This window comes from Aedes albopictus, chromosome 3 (genome assembly GCF_035046485.1).
Source record: "Aedes albopictus strain Foshan chromosome 3, AalbF5, whole genome shotgun sequence".
NCBI classification, from domain to species: domain Eukaryota; kingdom Metazoa; phylum Arthropoda; class Insecta; order Diptera; family Culicidae; genus Aedes; species Aedes albopictus.
The window spans coordinates 321038869-321066480 of record NC_085138.1 but is presented as its reverse complement, the minus strand read 5'-3'; the positions used below and the strand labels follow the sequence as shown (position 1 = coordinate 321066480).

General features: G+C 38.1%; 2 protein-coding genes across 2 annotated transcripts; both read right to left on the bottom strand.

Annotated features, from left to right (window-relative positions):
- Positions 1-803: 803 nt before the first annotated feature.
- LOC134290824 (uncharacterized protein K02A2.6-like) lies at positions 804-3896 on the bottom strand. The gene has a single exon (XM_062858029.1). It carries the CDS (start codon positions 3894-3896, stop codon positions 804-806), a length of 3093 nt encoding a protein of 1030 aa, XP_062714013.1.
- Positions 3897-7196: 3300 nt separating this feature from the next.
- Positions 7197-22003, bottom strand: LOC109401187 (peroxisomal membrane protein PEX13-like). Its single transcript, XM_029864994.2, has 3 exons — positions 21209-22003; positions 7820-8007; positions 7197-7762 (listed from the first exon to the last, which is right to left on the bottom strand). The coding sequence occupies exons 1-3, from the start codon at positions 21675-21677 to the stop codon at positions 7556-7558; spliced, it is 864 nt and encodes a 287-aa protein (XP_029720854.2). The 5' UTR covers positions 21678-22003; the 3' UTR covers positions 7197-7555.
- Between the last annotated feature and the right edge of the window lie 5609 nt (positions 22004-27612).

The following is a 27612-nucleotide window of genomic DNA, read 5'->3' as shown; positions in this document are numbered from 1 at the left end:
AAATCGCTCTGCCTGCCCGTTTGACTGCGGGTGGTACGGTGCAGTGCGGATATGGGTTATACCGTTCGTCTTGCAGAATAACTCGAACTCACCTGATGCAAACTGCGGCCCGTTGTCTGACACAATAGTACCAGGTAATCCGAACCCAGCGAATGTCGTCTGAAGGAAATCTATTGTCGCTTTGCTAGTGGTAACTTTCGTAGGAAAGATCTCCGGCCATTTCGAAAACGCATCGATGATCAGCAGGAAATACAGCCCATCGATCGGACCGGCATAGTCCACATGTATACGTTGCCACGGTCCAGCAGGTTTTGGCCAAGCCTCTGGTGGCACGTGGGGTGGAGACTTGGAAACCACTGCACACTCCTTACACTGCTTCACGTAATCTTCGATTTGCTGATCAATCCCGGGCCAATACACTACACTGCGAGCAAGGCATTTCATCCGCACCATTCCAGGATGACCATGGTGTAAACGTTTAAGCAGTTGCTTCCGGTGAATCTCAGGAATAACGACGCGTTCTCCAAAAAGAATACAGCCTTGTACGGTGGTCAAACCACCGACGAACCGACGTGACAGTGGTGTTTCAAAAGTGTCCCCCCTATGTTTAACGGTCGACCAACGAAGCGAGCGAACGCTTCTGTCAAATCAGCGCAGAGGCGAACCTTTTCCTATATGAACACACGGGGGTTTGGGGTCAAGCTATCAAATCAACGCGAACGGTTATAGAGGTGGCGGTAGTGTTCGGCTATTTTTCATCATGGCGTCGAGGACAACAAATTTGAATTTGTTTGTTCTAGCTGTCACGTCGGTTCGTCGGTGGTCAAACTGTCCTTCCGGTTGTAGAACGCTGTCAACTCCGGGTTGATTTGGTACGAAGCTTTGGTTGGCCACGAAGAGTGCAGGAACTGTACAACTTGCTTGAGTGTTTCATCTCGATCCGTAGCTGCAGCAATCTTCTTCGCGGTGATTGGGATTGAATCAACAGCTTCCTCCAAAACCGCCGAAACATCTTCCTCGTGCCGAACTGATGCAATCACATAATCTTCTTCCGGTTTCACTGTACAGTCGATGAGCCTTGAGAGCACGTCAACGTATCCAAACTTCGTCGTGTTGATATATTCAATGTGGAAGTCATAACAAAGCAAGGTCAATGCCCACCGCTGCAACCTGTTCGATGTGTGGGCCGGAATTCCTTTATGTGACCCAAAAATCCGAAGAAGCGGTTGGTGGTCGGTCTCCAGCACAAACGGTCGTCCCAGTATCATACGGTGAAACTTTGTGACGGCGTATACCAGAGCAAGGGCCTCCTTGTCGATCTGACTGTAGCCTTGTTCAGTTGGCGTCAAGGTTCGGGAAGCATACTGCACTGCTTTCTCGGCGCCCCCGGGAAACCGATGCCTGATGCACGCTCCGATGCCTGTATTCGATGCATCTGCCGCGACCACAATTGGCATTGACGGGTTGTAGTGCGTCAACATCAAATCCGATTGCAGAAGTTCCTTGAACCGCGTGAACGAACTTTGGCACTCCTTGGACCACATCCATTTGGCGTCTTTTTGGAGCAGTTGATCCAAGGGCCTACGCAACTGATGCATTTCGTTGATGAACTTTGCGTAGTAATTCACTGCGCCCAAAAATGAACGCAGTTCCGTGACATTCCGTGGTGGAGGCATCTTGACGATCGCGGACACTTTCTCCGGGTCTGTCCGGATACCGTTTTGGTCCACGATATGTCCGATGTACTTAACTTCGGTCATGTAGATGCGGCATTTATCCAACTTGAGCCGGAATCCGTACTCCTGAATCCGCTGGAGGATGAGATCCAGGTTCCGGTCGTGCTCTTCTGGTGTCTTCCCGTGCACTAGCACATCATCGAGAAATGATTCAACTCCTTCCAAATCGCCAATCATGCTATCGATGACTTTCTGAAAGGCACCCGGGGCAGATTTTACTCCAGGAGGTAGCCGTTTGCATTTGAAAAGCCCTTTGTGTGTCGTTATCGTTAACAGCGTTTGTGACTCTTCCTCTACCTCTATTTGCAAATAAGCATCAGACAGATCCAGAATACTAAAGTATTTACTGCCAGCTAGCTTTGCGAATATCTCGTCCGGAGTGGGCAACGGATACTTGTTAGGTTCCAACACTGCGTTCAAGCCGGTGGAGTAATCCGCGCATATTCGGACTACAGGGTCACCATCAGCATCCTTTTGCGCTTTACGAACGGCCACTATGGGTGCCGCCCATTCAGAAAAGTCCACTGGTTCGATCACTCCTAGGTCCTCTAGTCTTTGAAGCTCCTTTTCCACCAGCCGCTGCGAATGATAAGGGACCGGTCGCTTCGGTTTGAATACCGGTTTGGCCCCCGGCAGGAGAAAAAGCTTCACTTTAACCTTCGAACACAGTCCAAGTCCGTCGCGGAATACCTCGGGATACTTTGCTTTCAGGGCTTCGTTATTCGCCTCTCGATCTTCTGCTGCTGTGAGCTGCTTACAGTAGGAATTGATCGGCATGTCGTACAAGCCGAAAGCATCCATCAGATCGCTGCCAAGAACGTTGAAACCTTGCACCGACGTCACGTAACAAACCGATTGCTTCGTGATTCCTCTGAACGTAACCTGACATGGAAACTCGGCTGATAAAGGTAGCGGCTTGCTCGATGCTGTGGCCACCTTCAGGTTCGTTGGCTGCACTTTGGGGTCGTTCAACGATGGTAGTGAATCCTCCGATATGATTGTGTAGTCGGATCCACAATCGAGCTGCAGTTCGATGAGCTTGTTGTTGATAAAAACCTCCACGTATTTCCTACGATTGGCAAAACCAGCCTCGTTGATTGCATAAATGCCCTTCGACTTTCCGCTTCCGTTGCACTGTTCCTTCTTCTGCTTCTTTTTCTTCTTCCTGCCTTCCGCATTCGATTGCTTCGGATCGCTGCCTGCTTCATCCGGTTTTCTCGAAAAACATCCGCAATAACCTTCTTTATGGCCCACTTTTCCGCAGCTTCGACAGGTGTGATTTGTGTACGAACAATCTGCAACAAAGTGCATTTGTCCGCACTGCCAGCGCGGACGTCGTGGAGCTTTCGAGGGTACTGAAGTTTTCTCGGAGAACTTTCTTCCAGCATCACCGGATTCGCGTCGGTGCACCGCGTGACTGAGCGGCTTCGGACATTCGATTACAGCAGTGTCGTGTTTCAAATTGTCCAGATGCTGGCACTCCAGAAGCAGCTTCTTTAACGTCATCGGATCTGCCGCAGAATCAGTTTCCATCTTGGCCAATAATCTCGTACGGATATCCTTTTGCTTCTCCGACCGTAGACCAGCAACAAAAATCAAACATTTAAACTGATCCGGAGTGATCGTGTTGACGTTGAATTCCTCACAAGCTTTGTTGACGAAATTTGCGTAGGTAACAAAGTCCTCCGTATCGCGTTTGCACGTTTGCAGGCACTGGAACCGTCGGAAGAAAACGGATGTTTGATGACCGAACATTTCCTTGAGTGTGTCCACCGTCTCCGCAAACGGAATATCTCGTGGGTTCCTCGGCAAAACGTAATTTACGTAACGATCGTGGTCTACAGAACTCAGCTTCTGCAACAGGAGTCGTACTTTGTCAGGATCCTCTAGGTTCGCTCCGCCTTTAGTGAACACCTCTTCGTGTCGGGCATACCACTTGTCGAAGACAACACCGTGCTGAGGATCGTAGGCAAATTCCGTCAGGGTTTTGGAAAGTGTTTCCATCAGGAACTCGCCGTCTCGCGGCCGCACAAGCTGCTCGAGGAGTGCTTTTTGGGCTTGTTGTTGTGCTTCCAACAAGTGTGCCATTTGTGCGAACACCGCTGCCAAATCGCCGGCTGCTGTGGCAGCGCCAGCTCCTGCCGGACCGCCCGTTGCCATCTCGCGAAAAACTCTTATTCCGACGACCGAAAACGACGCGAAGTACTTCGACCGAAAAATACTCGTCGCCAATTATGTTATGTCCGTAAAATACGAGGCAATTAGATATCAAACATAACTTTATTAATTCTTTTACGAGGCAATACAAAAATATGGAAAAAATGTGCTTTCTCTACTCGTACACTTCTGACAGTTCTCGGCTCGCGGTGGTGATACCCGAGCAGAAAGCATTTCTGTAGCGAGCGTCACTGATGCGTAACCAACCGCTACAGCACTCCTAATCAGCAATAGTGTTTACAAACAGGAGCAGCGCGAACAACGATAATTGAGTGATATAGTACCACTTCTAATCAACATTATTACTTAAAAAAAAGCGTAACATTTGTATTGAAGAAACCTGATTACATCTAGTTGTTAAGCTATATCAGTGTAGTTTAATAAAATGATCAAGCAATAATGGTTAAACTTGAGATAAACTACTTGTTCCATTGAAGATCATATTGTGGAATAACCGGGAATAACGGCATCTAATACGTCGGAAGCAGCTTGTATTCTATCATTATTAAAGCACTATTAGACAGATTATGTGAATACCTAAACAACTCCCAAGTAACAGCAGTAGCTGAATAACAGTTTCTAAAGCTAGAATTTGCTTAAAAGCCGTTTGTTCAACTCTTGTTTATCAAAAATGTTTGTTGGGCTGTCTTTAAACTTATGTATGATGCAGAAACATATTTAACAAACGTGCAGTTTCCACTGCATGAAACATTTATTCGCCATTTTGTTAAATACAAACTCTTGTTCAACTGTCGGCGCCTTTGTGGAACATTTAATCAACTGGCATGCTTGTTAATGATTTTGAATTGTTACTTGGGTGTTTCATAAAAATAAGATAAATACATTCTATTGTTTTTCGCGAAAAAATCTATGAAAATTTTCACAAATTTTTTTGGTTAAGATACATAACGACCACCATTTTTTATTGTAAAAGTGCCATTTATCATTCACCCAATGGTATAAAACTATAATGGTGTCTGTGCTGTGCGAATCACAACAGTTTAATGGTGAATAATTTTCGAAAAAAAGTTGTTGTAGGTAACAATGAAGTTTATCGTATTTTAATGACATTTTTTTTTATCAGGGTAACCACCCTTAATTCAACTCTTTTACAGCAACAATGCTTGGTGGGTTGGCATTTGGCTCATCCTAAGTGAACCTCTCCCCCTGGCCTTTTGGCGGCGTGCGGGAGAACAGTGTGTAGCATTGGACTACAATCTTGCTAAGTTGGTGTGAGTTCGTTTGGCACAAGACGGTACGGATCGCAGAGAGTTATAATTAGCGGACCAAGTAAAACGTGACCGAGAATAGAGAGCGGCAGTAAATCGATAATTGGGTTCTTTAGGTTATTGCATAATCGGGATCTCCGTCCAAAAATTAGTCCAAATCCAAAATTTCATCATTTTTGGTGCCCGAGAACTATTTTTAAAATGCATTTAAAGTTTGTATGCAGAAATTTTTTTGTTCGGGGCGAACTGTCACTCTATCGATTGAACTGTCATTCTAGCCACGGAAATTAAAACTGTTTTGTTTATTTAACCATCAAAACAAAGGAATTGGAACACAATAAAATCAACTTACATTCAGAAAAATGAGCTCCTTTGATTAGGCTAAAGAAAATGGCAATATTTAATTCACTAAACAACCCAATTGTGGCGTACCGTGTTATTGCGGATTTACCGACTACTTGTATTCTTCCGGTCGCTTCAGTATGTTTTTTAGCCGTTTTATAAGCTAGTATGACACTCTTTGACCAATGCCAAATATTTGATCACTTTTGACAGTTAAATTTTGACCAAGGTGTACATGACAAACAAAAATATTTGTCACTCTCGAAAAACGAATAGGGACAAACAGAGCCAAACAACCTGCCAAAATTTATCCGTCAAAAGTGATCAAATATTTGGCGTCTGGGCAAAGAGTGTAATAGCACCCATAGAAAGAGTAACTTAAAAATGAGCTTAAATATTTTTATTGAATGCGCTATTCCTCGTTGCCACTAGCTAAATACTCAATGACATTCATTTTTTGACAATTAAGTTGATTTTAATATGAAAACGGCTACTTTGTAACAGCTACTTGTAATTGATAGTTATAATTAATATGTATTCTTCGCATTCCATTCTCTATCTGGAATACAGTGATTATACATTTTCGTTACAAAAATGTATGTTTTGACGGCTTCTTCCACCTGAATAATATTACGGAGTAACAATAGTCTCGTTCAACGTTCAAATCTGACTATACATGTCAATGGTTGCTTCTCCGTGATTGATTTGAGCTGGTAAATACCAATTGCACTAAGATCCAAATGAATAAGGGTTGGGACACTCCACTTATTCTCAAAGTGCAATTTAAGCAGCTCATACATTCTTGATCAATAACGGCGCCGGCCACGTCCTTATAGTCAGTTGGGAAGGGAAAGGAATGTTAGAATGTGCTGGTTGTTGCTACTGAAGACCGAGATCAGCTCTGCATCCCCACAGCCAGCACGGACTGGGGTATTTGTTAGACGGAAAGGATGGGGGATCTGGGAGACACCGTCGGGTCGGTGATGCGATCCATGGATAGGGGTTATTTATACACCTTGTCCTTTTTTTACGTCCATGCTTGGCTGAGTGACAAAAAATTCTACCGCTAAGACAATGAGCAAACTCAACAGTTTTACATCTTCGTGATTAGGAGAAGTGTACAAAAATATAAAAATGTGTATTTTGATCATTATTTTGTCGGTAGAATTTTTTTTCGCTGAGCCAATAATGGACGTAAATCAAGGTTTAGGTGTAGTGTTCGTGATAGATTGTGTGGTGAATAAGGTCAAGCGGCAGAGCACGCTTTGGTTGCATAACTTGTAGGCGTTATATATACACTGTGCTGTGAGTGGAAGTTAGAAGGGAGGGAAACGACTTTTTTTCCAATTCGTTTCTGGTTCTAGCGATGGCTATGAACATATGAATATACATGAGTTGTATATGTAGAGAAAAGAGAGCGAGAGGAAGTGGATAGAAAGATGCAAAGTAGAATGAAAGGGACGGGCCAGGGATTGAACCCATGACCTTCTGCATACGAATCAGAAGCGGTAGCCAGAAGACCACCAAGCCCGTCATAAACTGGATTCGAACTCTGGTCCGCTGATTTAAAGGCACGTACTCTACCTCTCGGCTGTATCACCGAGTTAATATTACGAAAATAAAACAAAAACACGTAACAAGTAATCGAACGACTTGTTTTGTTACAAATTTATTCGTCTTGCACTTATCTAACTACATACTAAGCATAACTTATCTAAGAAGGGGACCAATTAAAGCTAAAATAGCACAATAAAGTGGTGTAAATTACGCATATCGGAGTATGAAGAATGCTCCATCATGATATCACTAGACGAGGTATGGTATCAACAACAGTTGTCACAACCACGAAGCATTAAACGCAACGTGATTTTCTTTGACGATGATCACCTGCCCAACCGAATAATTCCTTTTTATGTTGTTGGCAGTTGATGCAATTGCGGTTCGCTTAATGCAAGAGAGATTCATTTACACAGTACATAGCAGTGGGTTGGTTCCGGTTCGGTAGATTTGCGCCTCCCTTCGTTAGCTCTTCTACACTTTCGGTGCCACCAGAGGATGGACCTTCTTGAGATGCCCTCGGTAGACCAGATTGTGTGCGCTTAAGCTGCTAACGTCGCGGCGCTTTCGTTTCCCGGCGGCGAATGCTCCGAGGTGCAGCAGGACGGGGTTGGCCACAAGGGCGGCAGCGATTCCGAGCAGGGCGGCACCGGCCAGTGGGAGTAGGATGGATTTGTAGTCCTGGGGATAGGACGAGAGTTAGAATTTGAGTTTGCTATTAAGGATGAAGCTTCTAACCTTTCCAGCGAAATGGTTACTCAGGCTGTAGCCATGGCCCTGTCCTTGATGCTGGTTGTAGTCGTAGTGGGCGTCATATTCATGTCCGTAAGCTGGGTAATCTACCGGATGAGATGGACCGTATGGTTTCCTATCGAAAACTCCACCGGAGGTGTAGTATGATCCACCCGTACCGGTGCTGAAGGGGCCTGTAGTGGAATTAAGAAAAAAAAATATAATTCATCATTGAACCACAGACAAACAGACGTAACACTTCGAACATTTTTCGATTCAAATCATAGTCACGGAAACATATTCGCCCAATACTAAAAGCACTAAGTTTGGCCGACCATCAACTAGGTGGCGGTAGTGAGCAAACGTCACACTCGAACAAAACGATGCGAGCGCCACGGGTGGGCAGTTGGCCAACTACCATATTTTGAAAAAGACCGATAAATCGGTGTACGATGGGAATTATCAGAGTGTTACGTCTGTTTGTCTGTGATTGAACCCTCTACTTTCCGAAGTAGAACTCGAGGCAAATCACATCAGATGAATATGATGCAATATAAATAGTTTTAAGAATATTATTATAACCTCTTTAAATTAACTCTGCCTAACAATTCTTTATAATCTCCTTCTTATTTCTGGCCCAGCGACACCGCTCGGCATAGAAATAGTAGTAGAACTGTCATGGTAAAATCAGAGGTGGTTACTCAAGGTTTAGAAAAGCGTCTTCATGAAAATGACTTATATGTTGCGCCTTATTAAGAATTAAGTAATCCGGGAAACTAGCAAACGGGTTTCTTCAAAAAATCCTTCAGAAATTCCTCAGGGATTCTTTAGGAAATTCTTTCTAGGAATGCCACAGATATTTTTGCATGATTAATCCATAGAATTTATTTATAGCAGATTTGAAATTCTGGTGTGAAAACAATGATAAAATATATATATATATATAACAGAAAAACTTTTCACGAATGTATTTACAGCATTTGATCCCAGATTTAGTAGAAATTCATGCCAGAGTGCATAAAGAAACTGCAAGAAGAATTTACAGCTGAAATTTTTAAGAAATTTCTAGTAAAATTTGTAGTGCAATCGGTGGTGTCGTTTTGCGAAATCCAAAAAGAATTTTTAGTGAACTCCTGCTACGATCTCTGGAGAAGTTGCTAGTCGATCATAAAGAATGAACACTTAACAAAACCTTGTTCTAACGCGACTGCAAGGGGAGGTTCACAAAACTCTGAAATCAAAAAAGAAATTCTAACAGAAGATGCTGAAGAAATTTTGGAGGGAACCCATGGTAGGGTCCTGAAAAAAATCCTGACTTAATTTCCAATAGAGTTTCGTATTAAATTTCTTGAAAATCTTCAGCGGAAAACCCGGACAAATTTTTAGCCAATTTCTCCACAAATTTCCTCTGAACTTTTTTGAAGGAATCTATGGATTTTATCAGGTGCTGTTCGTACATTCAGCCTTATTTCAGAAAGCAAATCTCTCAATTCAAAAACTTTAGACACTGAAACTCTTCAAAATAATCTGCCTTAAGCCGGATTATTTTGCCCTCGCTGCCACAGTCTCGCTGGTCGCGAACATGTTTCTTCTGCTTGGTTTCATCGCCGGGGTCATATTGACGCTTCCAAAGGGTTAAATTAATGATCCTCTAAAAAAATGTTTCAACAGTTTCGATTCGCCGATTTAAGTAAGTCGTAAGCTGCCTAAGTAAAATCAAACTCAAGAATTCCAAAAATACTTCTAAATTTCTAATAAAAATCCTTTAACCCTCTAATACCCAAATTTTTGATTTTGATCTAAATATCATTTTTCGTCTTCTAAAGTCGATTTAAAGATGTTTTGGAAGATGATTCTTTTTAATTCTCGATTTCGAGAATTTCAGTTTTTGATTTTTCTAATTTTTATTTTTGAACATCCTCACATTTTTATAGTTTTCCTGGAAGCCTATTTGGGGTACGGATTTTTTGAGATGAAAACATTTTGAGATTTTATGATTATTGTTGAAATATTTTTAATTTTATTTTTTTTTCATAGAAAATTTAATTTTCCGTGTAAGTTTAAGGAAAATAATTTAAGAGTGTATTCGATTCCCTTAATCTATAGAACTAGGATAGAATGATTTGGGAAAAATTTAAAATATGTTAATTGTAGCGATTTAATACAAAATAAACAATGACTTCTAGAAGGTGACTAAACATCAATTTTTCAATGATTTAAAAAAAATATAAATACACTTTAAAATATACCAAAAAACATTTTAAGATATGCAAAACAGTCCTTAATATCAGCCAAAAATATAAAAATTTTGATTTTCCACGAAACAAAAATTACAAAAATGCTCAAACTATACCCCGTCTAAAGGCAAGGTTGGGTATTAGAGGGTTAACTCTTCCAACAACTCTATAGAAAATTCTTCAAAATGTTTTCAAAAACTCTAAACAGAAAAAAAACAAACAAATACAGCAGGAATTTATGACTCTGCAATTTATAGAGTTTTGGAGTGCCCCAAGAATTCAGTAGAAGATTTTTTTCAAAATATCCGGTAGCTTTTTTAAGGCAGTTGCATAAAAAAAATGATAAGTTTGAAGGCAAAATTTAAAATTTTATTAATTTGGTGGAGAAATAATTGCAGTCTTTCTCAAAGTAATCACATACATCTTGCCAGTAGACAGTAATTTAAACAGATGCCTTTATGTATACATGCAGGCGTAAACTCTGACACTGTTGCGTGTTGTTGCCGGTGCGCATGGAAATGTATGGAGAAAACGTGTAGGGTAATTCGCCAATTGTTGAACGGTTAGTACTGGCATTTTTGTGTTCGTTTATTTTTCCGTGCATGATTCCACTTTAAGGGGCATCCATTTAGTACGTCACGCTAAAATTGGGGATTTTCGACCCCCCCTCTCCCCTTCGTACGGGTTTTTCCTATGCCTAATACATTGCATGTCACACTTTCGCAACCCCCCCCTCCCCCCTACGACCGTGACGTACTTAATGGATGCCCCCTTAGTTGAAAAATATCCAGTGAACGTCTAGATCCACTCATTCCGTATACTTCCCATTGAATTTAAAATCCCTTAAATCCCATTTTCTAAGAGAAAATGGAGCATTTGTATGGAAAGTCTGTTACCCAAATGTTGAACGCTTCCTTAAGGTGAAACATCCAGAAAGCCCCATTGAAATTTTGCATACAAACTTTAGAGGCACAAATCTGACGAACAGAGCATCGAACCAAGTCGCACTTGATAATCCTGGCTTTGTTCACTTGCCAAAAGAGGCAGCTTTTCAAAATCGACCGCATTTGTTTACGAATTTTTAAGATTTGTGCTTTTGAAAATGTGAGTAGGGATGCAAGTTGGCCATTGTGGCAGCCATATTGGTACCCGCTGAAGTTTTTCCTTAAGGTGAATATAGAACAAAGCCATACCTTGAATTTCCGAAAGCACAAATCTGAGGACCCAAACATCGCATCGAGCTGAAAAGTTGATCGATTGGTCACCCGCTGGTGGTGACCAATCGATCAGCTTTCCAGTTTAGTGCGGTACTTGGTTCTTAAGATTTGTGCTTGTGAAAATTCAAGTTGTGGCTTCGTTATATATTCACCTTAAGCTAGCTCATCCTAATGTTGGACGATTCTCGCTAATTGTTGAACGGTTCAAGCTTTGTTCGTAATTGATGACGTATAACCCGACATCAACCTATCATTGACCTGTTTTTATTTTGGCTACCAAACCCAACAAAGACCTTACAGTTATTCGACAGTGGTCCAACATTTGATAAAATTTGACCGACATCCGATAATTTTTCACTCTGGCGGAATTTTTTCGGGTTTTTCATGTTTTGTGGCCAGTAAGTCATTTGAGTGGCAATTTATTCAAATGACAGGGAATTGCTTCTCATATGAAAAGAGATCTAGTGGGCTGAAATCGTTTTAAACATGACTAGATGTAAAAAATGTCTGAAAAGATCTGACTAGAAGCAAAAACGATTGAAGAAAAGAACGCCTTCGAAAGCCCCTGAAACACTCCTGGATATCCATGGGACCCACTCAACCCCTTAGAACACCCCTGCAATGACTCTGAAATCCCTCGCAAATTCGTGGATCGCTCCTAAATTCCTCTGGAACGCCCTGAAATACTCCTGGGACCACCTTAACACTCTGAATCCCTCTGGAACACTTCTGGAACGCCCTTGAAACCCATTGAAAACCCCTGGAACCATCCTGAAGCCCTCTGCAACACCCCATGGAACATCCCTGGAACGCCCTTGAAACCGCATGACATGCACAATTAGGCAAAGTGAAAAAAAAAAAATCTGGCAGTCATGCTAACATCGTAGGTTATGTCAGTGTTCAACGATTGGATCCTAGATGCATAATGATAGTCTGATAAGAAAAATATTTTTTACAAATTAAATTACAATGAAAATGTGATTTTAAACAAATATTAAACTGTTAAGGACATCCTTACAGTTTTTGTAACTATGATGTGACTTTGATATTTGTGGTCGATTTGCCAGCAAAGCTTATTTCGTAAGAGCAATTTCTTAAAATAAATCTTAAGAATTGTGCAGTTTTCGTGTCATCAGCGGTACAAAATTTGCAGTCAATATTTTTGACGTAAAGTATGTATAATTTTGTAACTTAATTAGAGCAATATCGTGACACGCATGTATACGCATCTACATCATACGTTTACGTTGAACGAAAATAACTTAAGTTAGATTTATAATAAAATTTTCAGTAACTGTTCAACATTTGGGTGGTGTTCAACAATTAGTGAATTACCCTATGTAATATGAAAAAAAAAATAAGAAAAATAAAACCATTGGGCAGTTTGGAAGAAATCCAAGGAAGGCTTTGGATCCAGGCTTTAAATATTCCCTGGAAGATTCTCTGACGGAATCGCTGGAGGAATTTCAAAAAAAGAACATGGAAGATTTTTTTTTTTCTTCATGAATTCCGCAAGACGTGCCGTTAAAAAAAATCCTCATAGTTTCACTAGTAAAATAATCAGGAAGTTCTTTAAGAATTCACAAGGAAAATCCTTTAAAAGATTCCCGAGCAGGAGAAAATAGCTGAAGAATACCTAACTTAGGTAAGGAAAACCGAATACCTACAACCTGATTGAGGTATTCCCGAGCAGGAACGCATAACTGACACATAACTGCAGCATACCAAAATCAGGTATCATACCAAAATGAGGTATTAGTCGGTTACCCAGGTGTTGAAAATAACTCATCTTGGTATTTTATAGGTATTGATAAAATACCTCAACGAGTTATTGGTTTGGTGTTGAGGACTGCTTGAGGTATTATTCAATTATGGAAAAATCACTATTTGCATGGAAAAATTTCCGATTATTATTTAGGTATTACCATACCTGATGTCGTTATTATTATTATTATTATTTATTTTTTAACTAAAAATTTTGAAAGAGGGAAAAACCCCTTTGAGTGATTTCCGCAATTTTGAAATCTTTCTCAAAAAGGCACAAAACCTCTTCATCTTTTCAAAAAACATTACAATATAAACTATATCTAAAGGCTCCTCCGGAAAACAATCCATAACCGAGCCGCAGTCTTGAATGGGATTCGCTAAGGGATGATCAAAGGCCAATGTACTCTGTCTGGAACGGAATTTCGAAGACTGAAAAAAAAACAAACAAAGGCAGTATCAAACATTAAAAGAAATATCCTGTAAATATGAAAAGAGGAGTTTCATTATTGATAAATTTTTACTGCCAAGAATATCACGTACGGATTGGGGTAAAGTAAAATTTGAATTTTGAATACTTTCAATAAATTTTCTTCGAGGTAAATGGTAACGTTTACAATTAAAAACAATATGGTCAATATCCTGATATGATTCACCACAATCACATAAATTAGATTCTTCAATATTGATGCGGAATAAATGATTATTGCAAATGTAATGATTTGAAATTAATCTTGAGAATGTACAAATAAAATTTCGCCCAACATTCAAATGTTTAAACCATGCATCATTTTTTACCACTGGATATATTGAATGACAATAACGACCTTTCTCACTAGAATTCCAATCAGCCTGCCAAGTTTCATTTGAATGTGATTTTATTTTAGCGAAATATTCCGAACTAAAAATTTTACGATTGTAAATTCTTCCACGAATAGCACCTAATTTAGCTAACAAATCAGCTTGCTCATTTCCATAAATTTGACAATGAGCCGGAACCCAAACAAATTTTATTATAAAACCCCTGGAGTGTAAATTATATAACAATTCTTTTACCAAAAGTATAATATAATGTGTTTTACAATTGAACTGGTTGGAATTGATTGAATTTATGGAACTCATGCTATCTGAACAAATAATAAACAAATCCGGTGATAATTTCTGAATTAGTTGACATGTGAAATACAATGCAATTAATTCAGCAACAAATATGGAACAAGGAGATTCTAGTTTAAAAAAATGAGCCATACAAAAATTATAAACTCCGAATCCGGCATTGTTTGCAATAAAAGAACCATCAGTATAGTATAATTGTTTAGGATCAATTCCAATGAATTTACGTTCAAATAATAATTTAGCATACCGTGAGTGTTCATATTTTGGAATTTGTTTTAATTCTAATTGAAGGGAAATATCAATTAAAGGAATAAATGAATGAACTTGAATGTCACAGTTTTTGAAATAGTTTGTTTTAATGGGACTAATATTTAATGTGGAACAATAAATAAATGAATTTAAAATTCTGCATGAAGGGTTAGTTTCATATAAATCCTTTAATATATGAATAATTGAATGATTATTGGAAAAGCATTGTGCTAAAAATTTATTATTGAGTTCTTGAAAACGTATCTTTAGTGGAACAACCCCGGCTAAAACTTCTATTGATTGAGTGTGGGTAGAATTCATTAATTTCAAACAAATTCTAAGACTACGAAATTGAATTTTTTCAAGCTTCGAAAAGTGTGTTTGAGATGCAGATCCAAAAGTAAAACATCCATATTCTAATATAGAACGTATTGTAGTTATGTAAAGAGTTATCATATCTGAAGGATGAGCACCCCACCAAGTACCAGTGATAGTGCGAAGAAAATTAATTCGCTTGGCACAAATTTTTTGGATGTATTTAATATGATAACTCCAAACTAATTTAGAATCGTACCAAATTCCAAGATATTTATAAACAAAAACTTGTTCAATTTCATGTCCGCAAAGATACAAATTTACACTGATAGTGGAATGTTTACGCGAGAATATAATAAATTTAGTTTTCTGAACTGAAAAAGTAAAACCATGAGCCCATAAAGTAATATTATCTAATGAACATTGCATGCAATGTCGAATAATTTCTCTATTTTTACCACTGATCGATATTACTTTATCATCAGCAAATTGAATAAAATAACTGCCATTAGGAATTACAGAATATAAATCGCAAGTAAATAAATTATATAAGAAAGGACTCAAGCAAGAACCTTGAGGAAGACCGAAATAACTATAACGAATCATTTTGGAAGATCCATTATGAAAGAAATTCATTATTTTGAATGAAAATAAATTGTAAATAAAATTGGAAATAATAACTGGAATTTTGTAATGATTCATTTTATGAAAAAGCAAATCAATTAGCACAGAATCATAAGCTCCGGAAACATCAAAAAAGGTGGAAATAACATCTTGTTTTCTATTAAAAGCTAACTGAATTTGTGATGCTAAAAGAGCAGTACAATCACGAGTGCCACGACCCTTTCTAAATCCAAATTGAGACGATGAAAATATATTATTTTTTTCTGCCCATAACTCCAAACGATTCAAAATCATCCTTTCCATTAATTTCCGGAGACATGATAATAAACTAATTGGTCTACGACTTTCAGCCATAGAAGGATCTTTTCCAGGTTTCAATATACTTACTACTTTTATAGATCGCCATTCTAATGGCAGAATATTTTGACAAAGAAAGGAATTATAAATAGAAAGTAAATACATTTTTCCTTCAATTGGTAAATTTTTAAGTATAATAAATTTTATGTCATCCATACCAGGAGCAGTATTATTCGTAATAGATAAAGCCAAATCAAATTCTTCTAACGAAAAAGCACTAGATAATTCAGGAAAATAATTAATGGACTGTGAATTTTTGAATTTCACTGAATGTTGAACAAAATCAGGACAAATTTTTGATGCAAATTGATCAATCCAATTATCAGAATACTCAAGAGAATTTGGCGTAGAAGAATCATAATTTCTTAAATTTTTTGCAACAGACCATAATGTAGATAAAGAAGTCTCTCTATCAAGGCTTTCAATGAAAGTCTTCCAATAATTACGTTTTTTAAATTTGGTAATCCTGGTAAATAATGCTTCAGCTTTACAATACGAAAAATAATCCTCTCTAGCACCTGTACGACGGAATGTTTTGAAAGCATCAGATTTGGATTTCAATGCCAAATAACATTCATTATCCCACCAAAACGTTGGACGACTTTTCTTTTTAACATTACAATTTGGAATATATTTTTGGGATTTAGTTAAACATTGTATGAGAACATTTTTAAATTGTTCATAATTAACAATTGGACAAACTGAACCATTGAGGTTTATTAATGATAAGGATATAAAATCAGCAAATTTAACCCAATCCACATTTTTCGATAAATCAGGAACTATTATTTTTGATGACAATTTATTACGCTCAGGGTTATTAACTACAATTAATATAGGTAGATGATCACTACCATTGGGATCATCAATTGTTTTCCAAGATGAACAAAACGACAAACTACTTGAGCAAAGAGATAAATCCACACTAGAATTATTTAAAGGTGGAATAGCAACTCTAGTGAATGACCCATCATTTAAAATGTTAAGATTTAACTCGTCAATCAAATCTAATATCAAGGAACCTCTACCATCATTTTTTTCACAACCCCAAGCAAAATTATGGGCATTTAAATCTCCCAAAACGAAAAAAGGAGAAGGGACCTTATTTAAAATGGCCTTCAAGTCGAAAATTGAAAATGATACATTTGGAGGGATATATAAACAAACTATATGAAAATTGAGCCCTCTATCTTGAACAGAAACTACCAAATATTCTATCTGTGTATGAAATGAAAACTTTAAATATTTAAATTGAATTCCTTCTCGAATACCGACCAAAACACCACCAAATGAATCGTTCCTATCTTTTCTAATTATATTGAAGGATGGAATTCGGAAAAATTTAGTATCTACTAACCAAGTTTCATTCAAACAAAATATATCTAAACTATTAATCGCAATCAATGCTTTTAATCTATTTATTTTTGGAATTATACTACGGCAATTCCATTGCAAAATTTTCAATTTACCAGCATTATTGGAAGCCATTACGATGCAAAAAATGAGGCAATGAGAGGACCAAATGAATTCAGTTTTTCAAAAAGGGAAGCAAGAAAGGGTAAAATTTTCTTTATTAAAGATTTCCAAAATTCACTAAAACCCAGGAGTTCAACTAACTCTTCCAAAATTGACAAAATTGATGATTTATTCTCCGCATTAGATGATTCATTAACATTTGTATTATTGTTATTGTTCGATGAAGGAGAATCAACCTTTTGAAATCCAGGAATAATTCGTGGAGAAGAATTCAAACGAGGAAAATGTTTGTCAAAAGACTGTGTAGGCTGAGATGAAAAATTTGCCGAAGGTATTTTATTTGAATTTACAATCTTTTTTCTTTTTGTGGGAGGTTTGTAAATGAATTCATTTGAATTAAAGGAATCGTCCTGCTCATCAACAACTAAATTGTCAAAAATATTTGGATCACAAAAATTTCCTGATGATTTTAGAATTTGTGAATAAGAAAATTGGTTTTTATTTTTCAATTTTTGATTAAGTTGTTTTTGATTACTAATATAAACAGAACATTCCTTCAAAGAAATATGCTTCTGTTTACAATAAATACAAATATCAGAAATTTTGCTACAATTTGTAGATAAATGAGGTTCACCACATTTACCACATTTAGGTTTGTTAGAACAAAATTTTAAAGTATGTCCAAATTGAAGGCAACGTTCGCAGTGCATTAGCTTTGGGAAATAAAGCCGCACATCAAAAGTTACATTGTCAACCATGACAAAGTCAGGGAGAACTGAACCAGCGAACGTTATTTTAAAACAGTTTGAATGAACATATTTTGTATCTTTGTCATTCACAACTAATTTTGATAATCTATTGCATTCCAAAACTTGAACAGGTGCAATAGTATTATTTTTAAAAATACCAATGCCAAATTTTCTAACATCGTCACAATCTAATGTTTCATCATATATAACTCCATTGATTTCGCAAAAATCACATGGAGCATATACACGATAAGAACTAATAAATAGTTTAGATTCAAGGAGAGAATTAGCATCGTCTAACTAAAAATAACTCGCAATTTGTCCAAGGAATTTTTTTTAATTTCCTTGACTGAGGAGTATTTTTTATAAATTTCGGAGGAAATAAGCAAAACATTTATCGGTTTTTCTTTTTTCCTGAAATAAACCACAAACGGTCCATCAAATGAGGGAGGGTACACTTTAATTCTAAATGAATTCATATCAGAAGGTCCTGGAGGAGGGTCACCTTCTTTTGAAACATCAATATCCATACCAAACTACTAATTCTAAATTAAGCTACGATGAATAAATAATTAATTGGAAAAGTACTTAACTTAACAAACTGAACGTCAAAGGGGCACAGCCAACACCAACACCAGTGAATTTGAACTTGAAACGCCAGAAAACTTGCCAACGCAAACGGGTAAACTTGAATAAACTTGAATGGGGGGAGGTCCACCTCGGGAAACACCTCAGGATCCACCGAAACGAAAATCCAAATCAGCTCCTCCTCTCCTCTTCTTGGCGTAACGTCCTCACTGGGACAAAGCCTGCTTCTCAGCTTGGTGTTCAATGAGCACTTCCACAGTTTTTAACTGAGAGCTTCCTCTGCCAATGACCATTTTGCATGCGTATATCGTGTGGCAGGCACGAAGATACTCTATGCCCAAGGAAGTCAAGGAAATTTCCTTTACGAAAAGATCCTGGACCGACCGGGAATCGAACCCGTCACCCTCAGCATGGTCATGCTGAATACCCGTGCGTTTACCGCCTCGGCTATATGGGCCCTACATCAGCTACTACTATGCCTTCAATCCAGTATCACGGAGAAAAAATTCACCTGAAAATGAAAAAAAATGACAAGCGCGAGAAAAAAGACCTGTAACCTGGTCAAGGCCTACTTACCGCGGTCAAGGCCTACTTACCGCAATGACCTGATGTCGTTATTCACGTGTTATGCACAGAATATACACCAGTTATTATTTTAGGTATTTTACCTTTTATGCAGGGCTTAATGGCGAAAATACTAAAAAAGGGGGCGATTTTTTGAATAATTGAAGAAAAACAAAAGTATTGAATTACTAGTCCAGAATGTCAACTGAATCATTAAAAATCCCAAACATTTTAAATTTTGTTGTTTCTAGGAATATTGAAAAATGTCTGTTTTGAGATCGACTACATTTTACAGATTTTTTTTATGTTTATGAGAACTTTTCGTCAAAATTCCAAGAAAAAAAACACAAATAAGACTGCTATATAAATGGTATAGCAGTAAATGCATTAACTTTGAAAAGCTGACTACATTTGAAAATACACAGATATATTCCTGATTTGTTCTTTCTGTATAAAAAATATTTTTGAAATTGTCCCACCAGTAGGAGAACCCTTTTCAAAAACACTAGTAAAATATGTGGTGTAAGATAGCGAGTTTTCGTAAATGTTGACAGTCCGTTCTGTTTGCTCGTTTTTGTTCGAGAATATGTATAGCACAAACATGATTTCAAAATGTATTGTTATAATGCAAAAATGCGTTTTTTTTTTAATAAGAGAGATACTAATTTAGATACATTAAATATCAGTTCCGCCACAGTAGTGTCAAATAGTGGGTTTTTGAGGGCTTCAGCTCAACAAAGTTTCAGCCTTTTTTCATAAAAAAAATCTCATTTAGGTGGGCGAAAAAGTTTTTCTCAATCTCCAAGGGGGCGATACCTCCTTAAAGTTTGGGAAACACTGGTCTACAATATGCAAACCCAAATTGTAACTGGCTAGGAGTTAAAAAGAAAGATACTACACCGTCTTCAACCAGAGGTTGCCACAGACTAAACGATCATGGCATGGAATGGACAATGGATTTTGTGAAGAATTTTTCGTTTGACTAAAAGTTTTCACCGACTGGAGCGTAGAATTCAAACCCATACTCCGGGGCTTAAGAAACGGTTCGACGACTACTGACCGCTAAACCACAAGCTAAACTAAAAAGTTTTCACAATAGTTTCGTGCATATTTTTGTGAGCCCGGGAAAAGCTGGGTGCCGCAAAAACTGACTTTGAGATACGTAGACGGAGAACATTCCATTGGAGCCGACCTACTGATACGTAGCTCTAGGTCATTATGAGTTTGAAGAATGTCGTATCATAGCAGAGCTCACGTTTCTTACTCATAAGTCCCATCATCTTTGAATTTTTGGCTCAGGATTCAGGCCTAAGACTCCCGATTCAACGAAGTTTGACGAGTCGAATGTTTGGCATACGTCTGACTACTTGGATCAGCGGAAAATATTTGAGCAAATGGGAGCAACAGGGAGCAACTCACAGTTGCTCGATCAACAAAAGCTTGCTCTGAGCAAAGCTGTCCACCCCTGCTCTAACTTTTAAAATGTTTAATCAAAATGGCTGAAATTTTCACTGAGAACAGATTAACACAACGATTTTACACTGTCAAAGTTTCAAAAAAAAAATCGGGATAGTGTTGCCAATACTACAGTTAAAATAATGCACACTGATTTTAAAATGTTAAAAAGTGCCCCAATTTTTTGTTTGAATTGTTAAAAAAAAAGTACTGAACCGATTATGAGGAAATTTTCACCACTTATTATGACTTACTTGAAGAACTTACAGTTAAATTTTCAGACGTTTTGATGAGCTAACATAACTTGGTTGTTAGCTCATCAAAACGTCTGAAAGCCTAAACAATTTTTAAAATGGAAGCCCAAAATTTCCAAAATCACATTTTATTGTATCGGACAATATTTGCGCCAATACTGAACCGATTTTGGTGAAATTTTTAGGGCAATAACTACACATAACATGCTATTCCTGGTTAAAAATCAGCTATTTTTGTGAACGCAATCAAAATTTATACATTATTTTGAGTGTCTATTTTTTTCGAGTCCAGTCTTTAGAAGATTTCTTAAGAAATTGCATCACGATTTTTAACACACAATGAACCTCCAGTCCAATCACCATTTCTCGTCCATGATAATCACATCGCACATAAATTAACATTCACTACGAATAACATTAAAATTCTCACTGTATCGATCCTTGTTGCCGAAAAGCGACGACGTCAGCGATGAACCTCCTCCGCCATACTTGTTCTCGTAGCTACCACCGCTGCTACCACCGAACGAGGTCACAAAGTCGGACCCTGGTCGGCTGCTGCCGTAACGATCGCGTTCATGGTAGTACTCCGGCTGGGGACTCCAAAAGCTGCTGCCATCGGTTTTCAGATCCTTCAGCGGTCCTTGCGAACCGTCCACCGACGAAGAGCCGGACGACGACGATGACGAAGAACTTAGTTTCGCGCTGGGAAGACCGGTTACCAAACGATCGCGGTTCAGAACACTAATCAGGACAACCGCCGCCGCGATCACGAAAGGACTGTTAAAACGATTCATTTTAGAGAATAAGTTTTCCCTCACAAACACTGCACTGTCAATCCAAAGTTCTGATAAAGTTCGTAGATGTTCACGAAAAGGGACGCGATCGTACACTGACGACATTTCCACCGGCGAGTCACGATTTTATACCGACATTAGGAAAATCAACGATCGTACAATTATTTTCCACGATCGACGAACTTCCATGGGCGCGGATTTAGGATCACAACCGACAACCTTCCCAACTTACCATACTGCTCAGCCATGCCAAGAACATTGCCGAGCCGTTGTGGTTGGTGGTTGAACTGAACACCTTCGCGCTTTTGGGTGCAAAGTGGAAAATTGGACTAGGAAGTGATTACAAGGGAAGAGGTGATTTTCGGAATGATCTTCGGGCCAAACGCTGCTGGCTGGGTGAATCAAATTTGTTTGCGGGCACTACTGTGCGGCACCAGGCACCAGCCAAGAATCGTCACGCCACGGCGCGCCGAGGAGAGTTCATGTAAAACCAACGATCATGGCAGGGGTTCCCAAACGGAGGACAATGGTCCTTTCCTCGCCAGTCGGAGTTTCTGTGGCTGTTATTTGCATTTACTCTTCAGAACATTGCATTCTCAGTTGTAATTTCATTCTACAACGATTTTATTTTTGATTGGATTGGAAATCACTGGCTCAAAGTCTAACCACAGACAAACAGACGTAACACTTGCGAAATTTCCATCGACCACGCTTTTAACGATCATATTAAATTTTCATAGTTGTGGCTTTCACAACCAGAGGCGCGCGCATCGTTTTTCTATGCGTTTGACGTTTCACATTAGCGCCTTCTGTTGACGATATTGCACAACACAGTGATTCGTGCAACTTTTCCACCAGGTGATGGTAGTGTGAACTGGGCGATGGATTTCCATGAAAATCGTTCAAGGTGTTACGTCTGTTTGTCTGTGGTCTAACTATCTGACTAACTGAACATGATTGGCAGCAGTTAAGACTCGAGAAGAGGCACCATGGTAGGTCGCGCGTACATTCGGTGACATTATTCTTGTTCAACAATGTGTGAAATGTTTTTTTTTCTTCCTCTGCGGATGACGATGTCACCGAGTATGTGCAGATGCTTGAAGGCAAGTAAAGTTGTCGTTGGAATTTTGTAGACACCCAATGTAATAGGTTTTGCTGAAGGATGCGACTTCTGTTTTTCCAGTTCCAAGGTCTTTGAAGGTTTTGCCTTACGGGTGAAAATAGAGGTGTTGTTTCAAAATGTGCAACGAGAAATGGGGTTGCACTTTTTTGCTTGATGAGGTATGTGATGTCATAGGCATGGTGTAACAAATTCAGTCAATACTGATGATACGTTTGAACTTGAGAATTAGTTGATTATTTGTGGCCTGGACCACATCGAATCCGTTTCGTTAAGATTTGCGTTTTTTTTGTTTGTGAAATCTGTAAAACTACTACATCACGCACATCATTGACGAACAAACAAACAAACAAACAAACAACAAACAAACAAACAAACAAACAAACAAACAAACAAACAAACAAACAAACAAACAAACAAACAAACAAACAAACAAACAACAACAAACAAACAAACAAACAACAAACAAACAAACAAACAACCAAACAAACAAACAAACAAACAAACAACAAACAAACAAACAAACAAACAAACAAACAAACAAAACAAACAAACAAACAAACAAAACAAACAAACAAACAAACAAACAAACAAACAAACAAACAAACAAACAAACAAACACAACAAACAAACAAACAAACAAACAAACAAACAAACAAACAAACAAACAACAAACAAACAAACAAACAAACAAACAACAAACAAACAAACAAACAAACAAACAAACAAACAAACAACAAACAAACAAACAAACAACAAACAAACAAACAAACAAACAAACAACAAACAAACAAACAAACAAACAAACTAATACAAACTAACTAACTAAACTAACTAACTAACTAACTAACTAACTAACTAACTAACTAACTAACTAACTAACTAACTAACTAACAACTAACTACAAACTAACTAACTAACTAACTAACTAACTAACTAACTAACTAACTAACAAACTAACTAACTAACTAACTAACTAACTAACTAACTAACTAACTAACTAACTAACTAACTAACTAACTAACTAACTAACTAACTAACTAACTAACTAACTAACTAACTAACTAACTAACTAACTAACTAACTAACTAAACTAACTAACTAACTAACTAACTAACTAACTAACTAACTAACTAACTAAACTAACTAACTAACTAACTAACTAACTACTAACTAACTAACTAACTGACTAACTAACTAACTAACTAACTAACTAACTAACTAACTAACTAACTAACTAACTAACTAACTAACTAACTAACTAACTAACTAACTAACTAACTAACTAACTAACTAACTAACTAATCTGAAAAGTGTCAATCCATCATAACTTTTTTCAACGTTTGAAAAGTATCTATGTTTTATAGAATTTTCAAGCATCAATATATTGTTGATAAACGTTCAAAATTTAATTCAATTCGGTTAACTGGTCTCCGAGATATGACAGTTCAAAAATTAGTTGTCTAAAAAATAGTGTTTTACGAGAACGGTTCTAGCTTCACGAAAGATTAATCAATCGAGCCCAAATTTGTACCAATGATGCACATATAATAGGTTGAAAAACAGTCAAAATTTGACAATTTTTGAATCCCTCTATGAAGTGTTATAGCATGTTCAGGGAGAATGACACTTCCCTTGCTAACCGGAAAAATCCGCATTTATCCGTTGCTAGCCGTCTTTAACTGCGTCTAACTGCTGCTCAGTTAGGGAAGATTCAAATATTACGTCCATCGTTCAACAGTGGCGACCAGAACTTCCACGATGTCAGCCTAAAATTCAAGATGGTGGTAGCAAATTCAAGATGGCGGCTCCAAATTCAAGATGGCGGCTGTTTAATAGAGTTTTAGGCTCTAAAACCATGCAGTAAAACCATGATATGGAGAAGATGTCCGGAGTCCAAAGATGGCGACCAGAAGATCCAAGATGGCGGCCTGAAATTCAAGAAGGCGGCTCCAAATTCAAGATGGAGACTGATTAATAGAGTTTTAAGCTCTAGAACCATGCAATAATGGTATATTTGGTATGGGGAAGATGTCTGGACTCCAAAAATGGTGACCAGAATATCCAATATTGCGATCTAAAATGAAAGATGGCGGTTCCAAATTCAAAATGGTGGCTGTTTAATGGTTGTTTAGGTTCTAAAATCATTGAATATGGATATATTTGAAATGTAGAAGATGTCCGGTCCGGAGTCCAAAATTGGCTGTTGGAATATCCAAGATGGCGATGTAAAATACAAAATTGCGGCTCAAAATTCAAAGTGGTGGTTGTGTAACCCAAATAACCACGATGCTGAAGCCTTATTGCATGCAAATATACGGTGTATTTAGAGCAATCATTACTTTGCATGCAAACTCAAAGTTGAATTAAAGTGGAAATGGGCAATTATGCGACTGCTCCATGATTATACCAGTATAATCATAATTTGATTCTATAATTCTCCCCTTCCGCTTTAAATCAAATTTAAGTTTGCATGTAAAGTAATGATTGCACTAAATACACCGTATATCTGCATGCAATAAGGCTTCAGCACCGTGGTTACTTGGGTTAGGCTCTAAACCCATGCAATATTGATATATCTGATATGGGGAAGAAGTCTGGAGTCCAAAAAATGACGACCAGAATATCCAAGTTGGTGAACTTACATTCAAAATGGCGGTTAAAAATTCAAGATAGCGGCTTTTTCTTAAGAGTTTGACCACAGACAAACAGACGTAACACTCTTCAAAACAGCTTGGCACATGCATTTAACGATCAATTCAAATTTCAATTGATTTGCGCGATCCTTCCACCAGAGACGCTAGTGTTCGAGCGCTTTGACGTTTGCCAGTGTACACGTTGCTGAATGATGTAAACGAAAATTACAGGCGATTTGTGAAGTAGTGTGCGTGTTAATAAACGTTAAATCGAATTCCATCATAGCCGACTGCTCGCGCGGTTATACCAACAGGTGGCAGTGTGCTTATGAAAAAGACACCGGGCAAAAGTTTTTGATGAATTCCCTTTAAGAGTTACGTCTGTTTGTCTGTGGTTTGACGCTTAAACATCAAAATCCAGATAAACAATATGATTTCTGGTGCCATAAAATGGATGTTTGTTAAACTTATGAAAGTGCGATACAGGTAATCTTTGATATAACGAATCCTCGATATAGCGAATACGATATAACGTACATTTTGCTTCGATATGGCTGACGAATTTTGTGCGGAAATCAACACTGCAGCCTACGAATTTCACGATGTCGGCCCAAAATTCAAGATGACAGCCTAATATGGCGGCTCCGAATTCAGGATGGCAGCTTTTTGATAGTTTTTGGCTCTAAAACTATGCAATATGAAGTATATTTGGTATGGGGAAGATGTCTGGAGTCCAAAAATGGTGACCTCCAAAAATGATGACCAAAATGTAACAGATGGCGGTCTTAAATCCAAGATGGCGGCTCCAAATTCAACATAGCGGCTGTTTAATGAAGTGTTGGGCCCATAAACTATGCAATATTGGTATATTTTGTATGGGGAAGATGACCGGAGTTCAAAAATGGCGACCAGAATGTCCAAGATGGCGGTTGTTTAATGGAGGTTTAGGCTAATAAATCATCCCAATGGGCGTATTTGGTATAGGGAGGATTTTTGGAGTTCAAAAAAGCAACAAAATCAAGATGGCGGATGGACGCTCTAAAATCATTCAATATGGGTATATCTGGTATGGGGAAGAAGTCTGGACTGGAGTCCAAAAATGGTGACAAGAATTTCCAAGATGGCGGACTTAAATCCAAAATGGCGGCTCAGAATTCAAGATAGCGGCTTTTTTTTTAAGAATTTCCATCAAATATTTTATACTTGTAAGGATTCCTCCACGAGTGCCTAATAAAAACGCTCCAAGAATTTCTTTTGGTATTTCTATATATTTCTGTTTTACCCAAAACATTTGGATGAAATTTTTCCTGAAGTTCATTCTTGAATTTCTCTAGAAACTCCTATGGTTTCTCCGGAAGTTTCTCCTAGGATTCCGGAGAGAATTCTTGCCTAAATTCATTCTAGGGATTGTTCCAAGAAGTTTTGCGAACCTAGAATTTCTTAAGGAATTCCTACTGGGATTATTCCACACCGCTCTAAGGATTAATTAAAAAAAAATCCGTGGATTCCTTCTGTGATGTCTTTACAAATTCCGATTAGGATTCCTCATGTTTTGTTAGCTAAAATTCCCCGGATATTCTTTCTTGGGACTACTCCTGACATTCTCACAGATATTTTTTTTGTTATTCTTCAAGGAATACCAGGACAAACAGGACAAACAGGACAAACATGACAAACAGGACAAACAGGACAAACAGGACAAACAGGACAAACAGGACAAACAGGACAAACAGGACAAACAGGACAAACAGGACAAACAGGACAAACAGGACAAACAGGACAAACAGGACAAACAGGACAAACAGGACAAACAGGACAAACAGGACAAACAGGACAAACAGGACAAACAGGACAAACAGGACAAACAGGACAAACAGGACAAACAGGACAAACAGGACAAACAGGACAAACAGGACAAACAGGACAAACAGGACAAACAGGACACACAGGACAAACAGGACAAACAGGACAAACAGGACAAACAGGACAAACAGGACAAACAGGACAAACAGGACAAACAGGACAAACAGGACAAACAGGACAAACAGGACAAACAGGACAAACAGGACAAACAGGACAAACAGGACAAACAGGACAAACAGGACAAACAGGACAAACAGGACAAACAGGACAAACAGGACAAACAGGACAAACAGGACAAACAGGACAAACAGGACAAACAGGACAAACAGGACAAACAGGACAAACAGACAAACATACAAGCAGACAAACAGATAAACAGACAAACATTCAAGTAGACAAGCAAACTAGCAAGCCAACAATC

Bases quoted from the DNA above. Each gene is read 5' to 3' on its own strand.
- LOC134290824 (XM_062858029.1), bottom strand. From the start codon at position 3,896: ATGGCAACGGGCGGTCCGGCAGGAGCTGGCGCTGCCACAGCAGCCGGC.
- LOC109401187 (XM_029864994.2), bottom strand. From the start codon at position 21,677: ATGTCGTCAGTGTACGATCGCGTCCCTTTTCGTGAACATCTACGAACT. The intron at 8,008-21,208 runs GTGAGAATTTTA...ATTCCACTACAG, and splicing joins CGGCAACAAGGATCGATACA to GCCCCTTCAGCACCGGTACG. The intron at 7,763-7,819 runs GTTAGAAGCTTC...TCCTATCCCCAG, and splicing joins GTAACCATTTCGCTGGAAAG to GACTACAAATCCATCCTACT.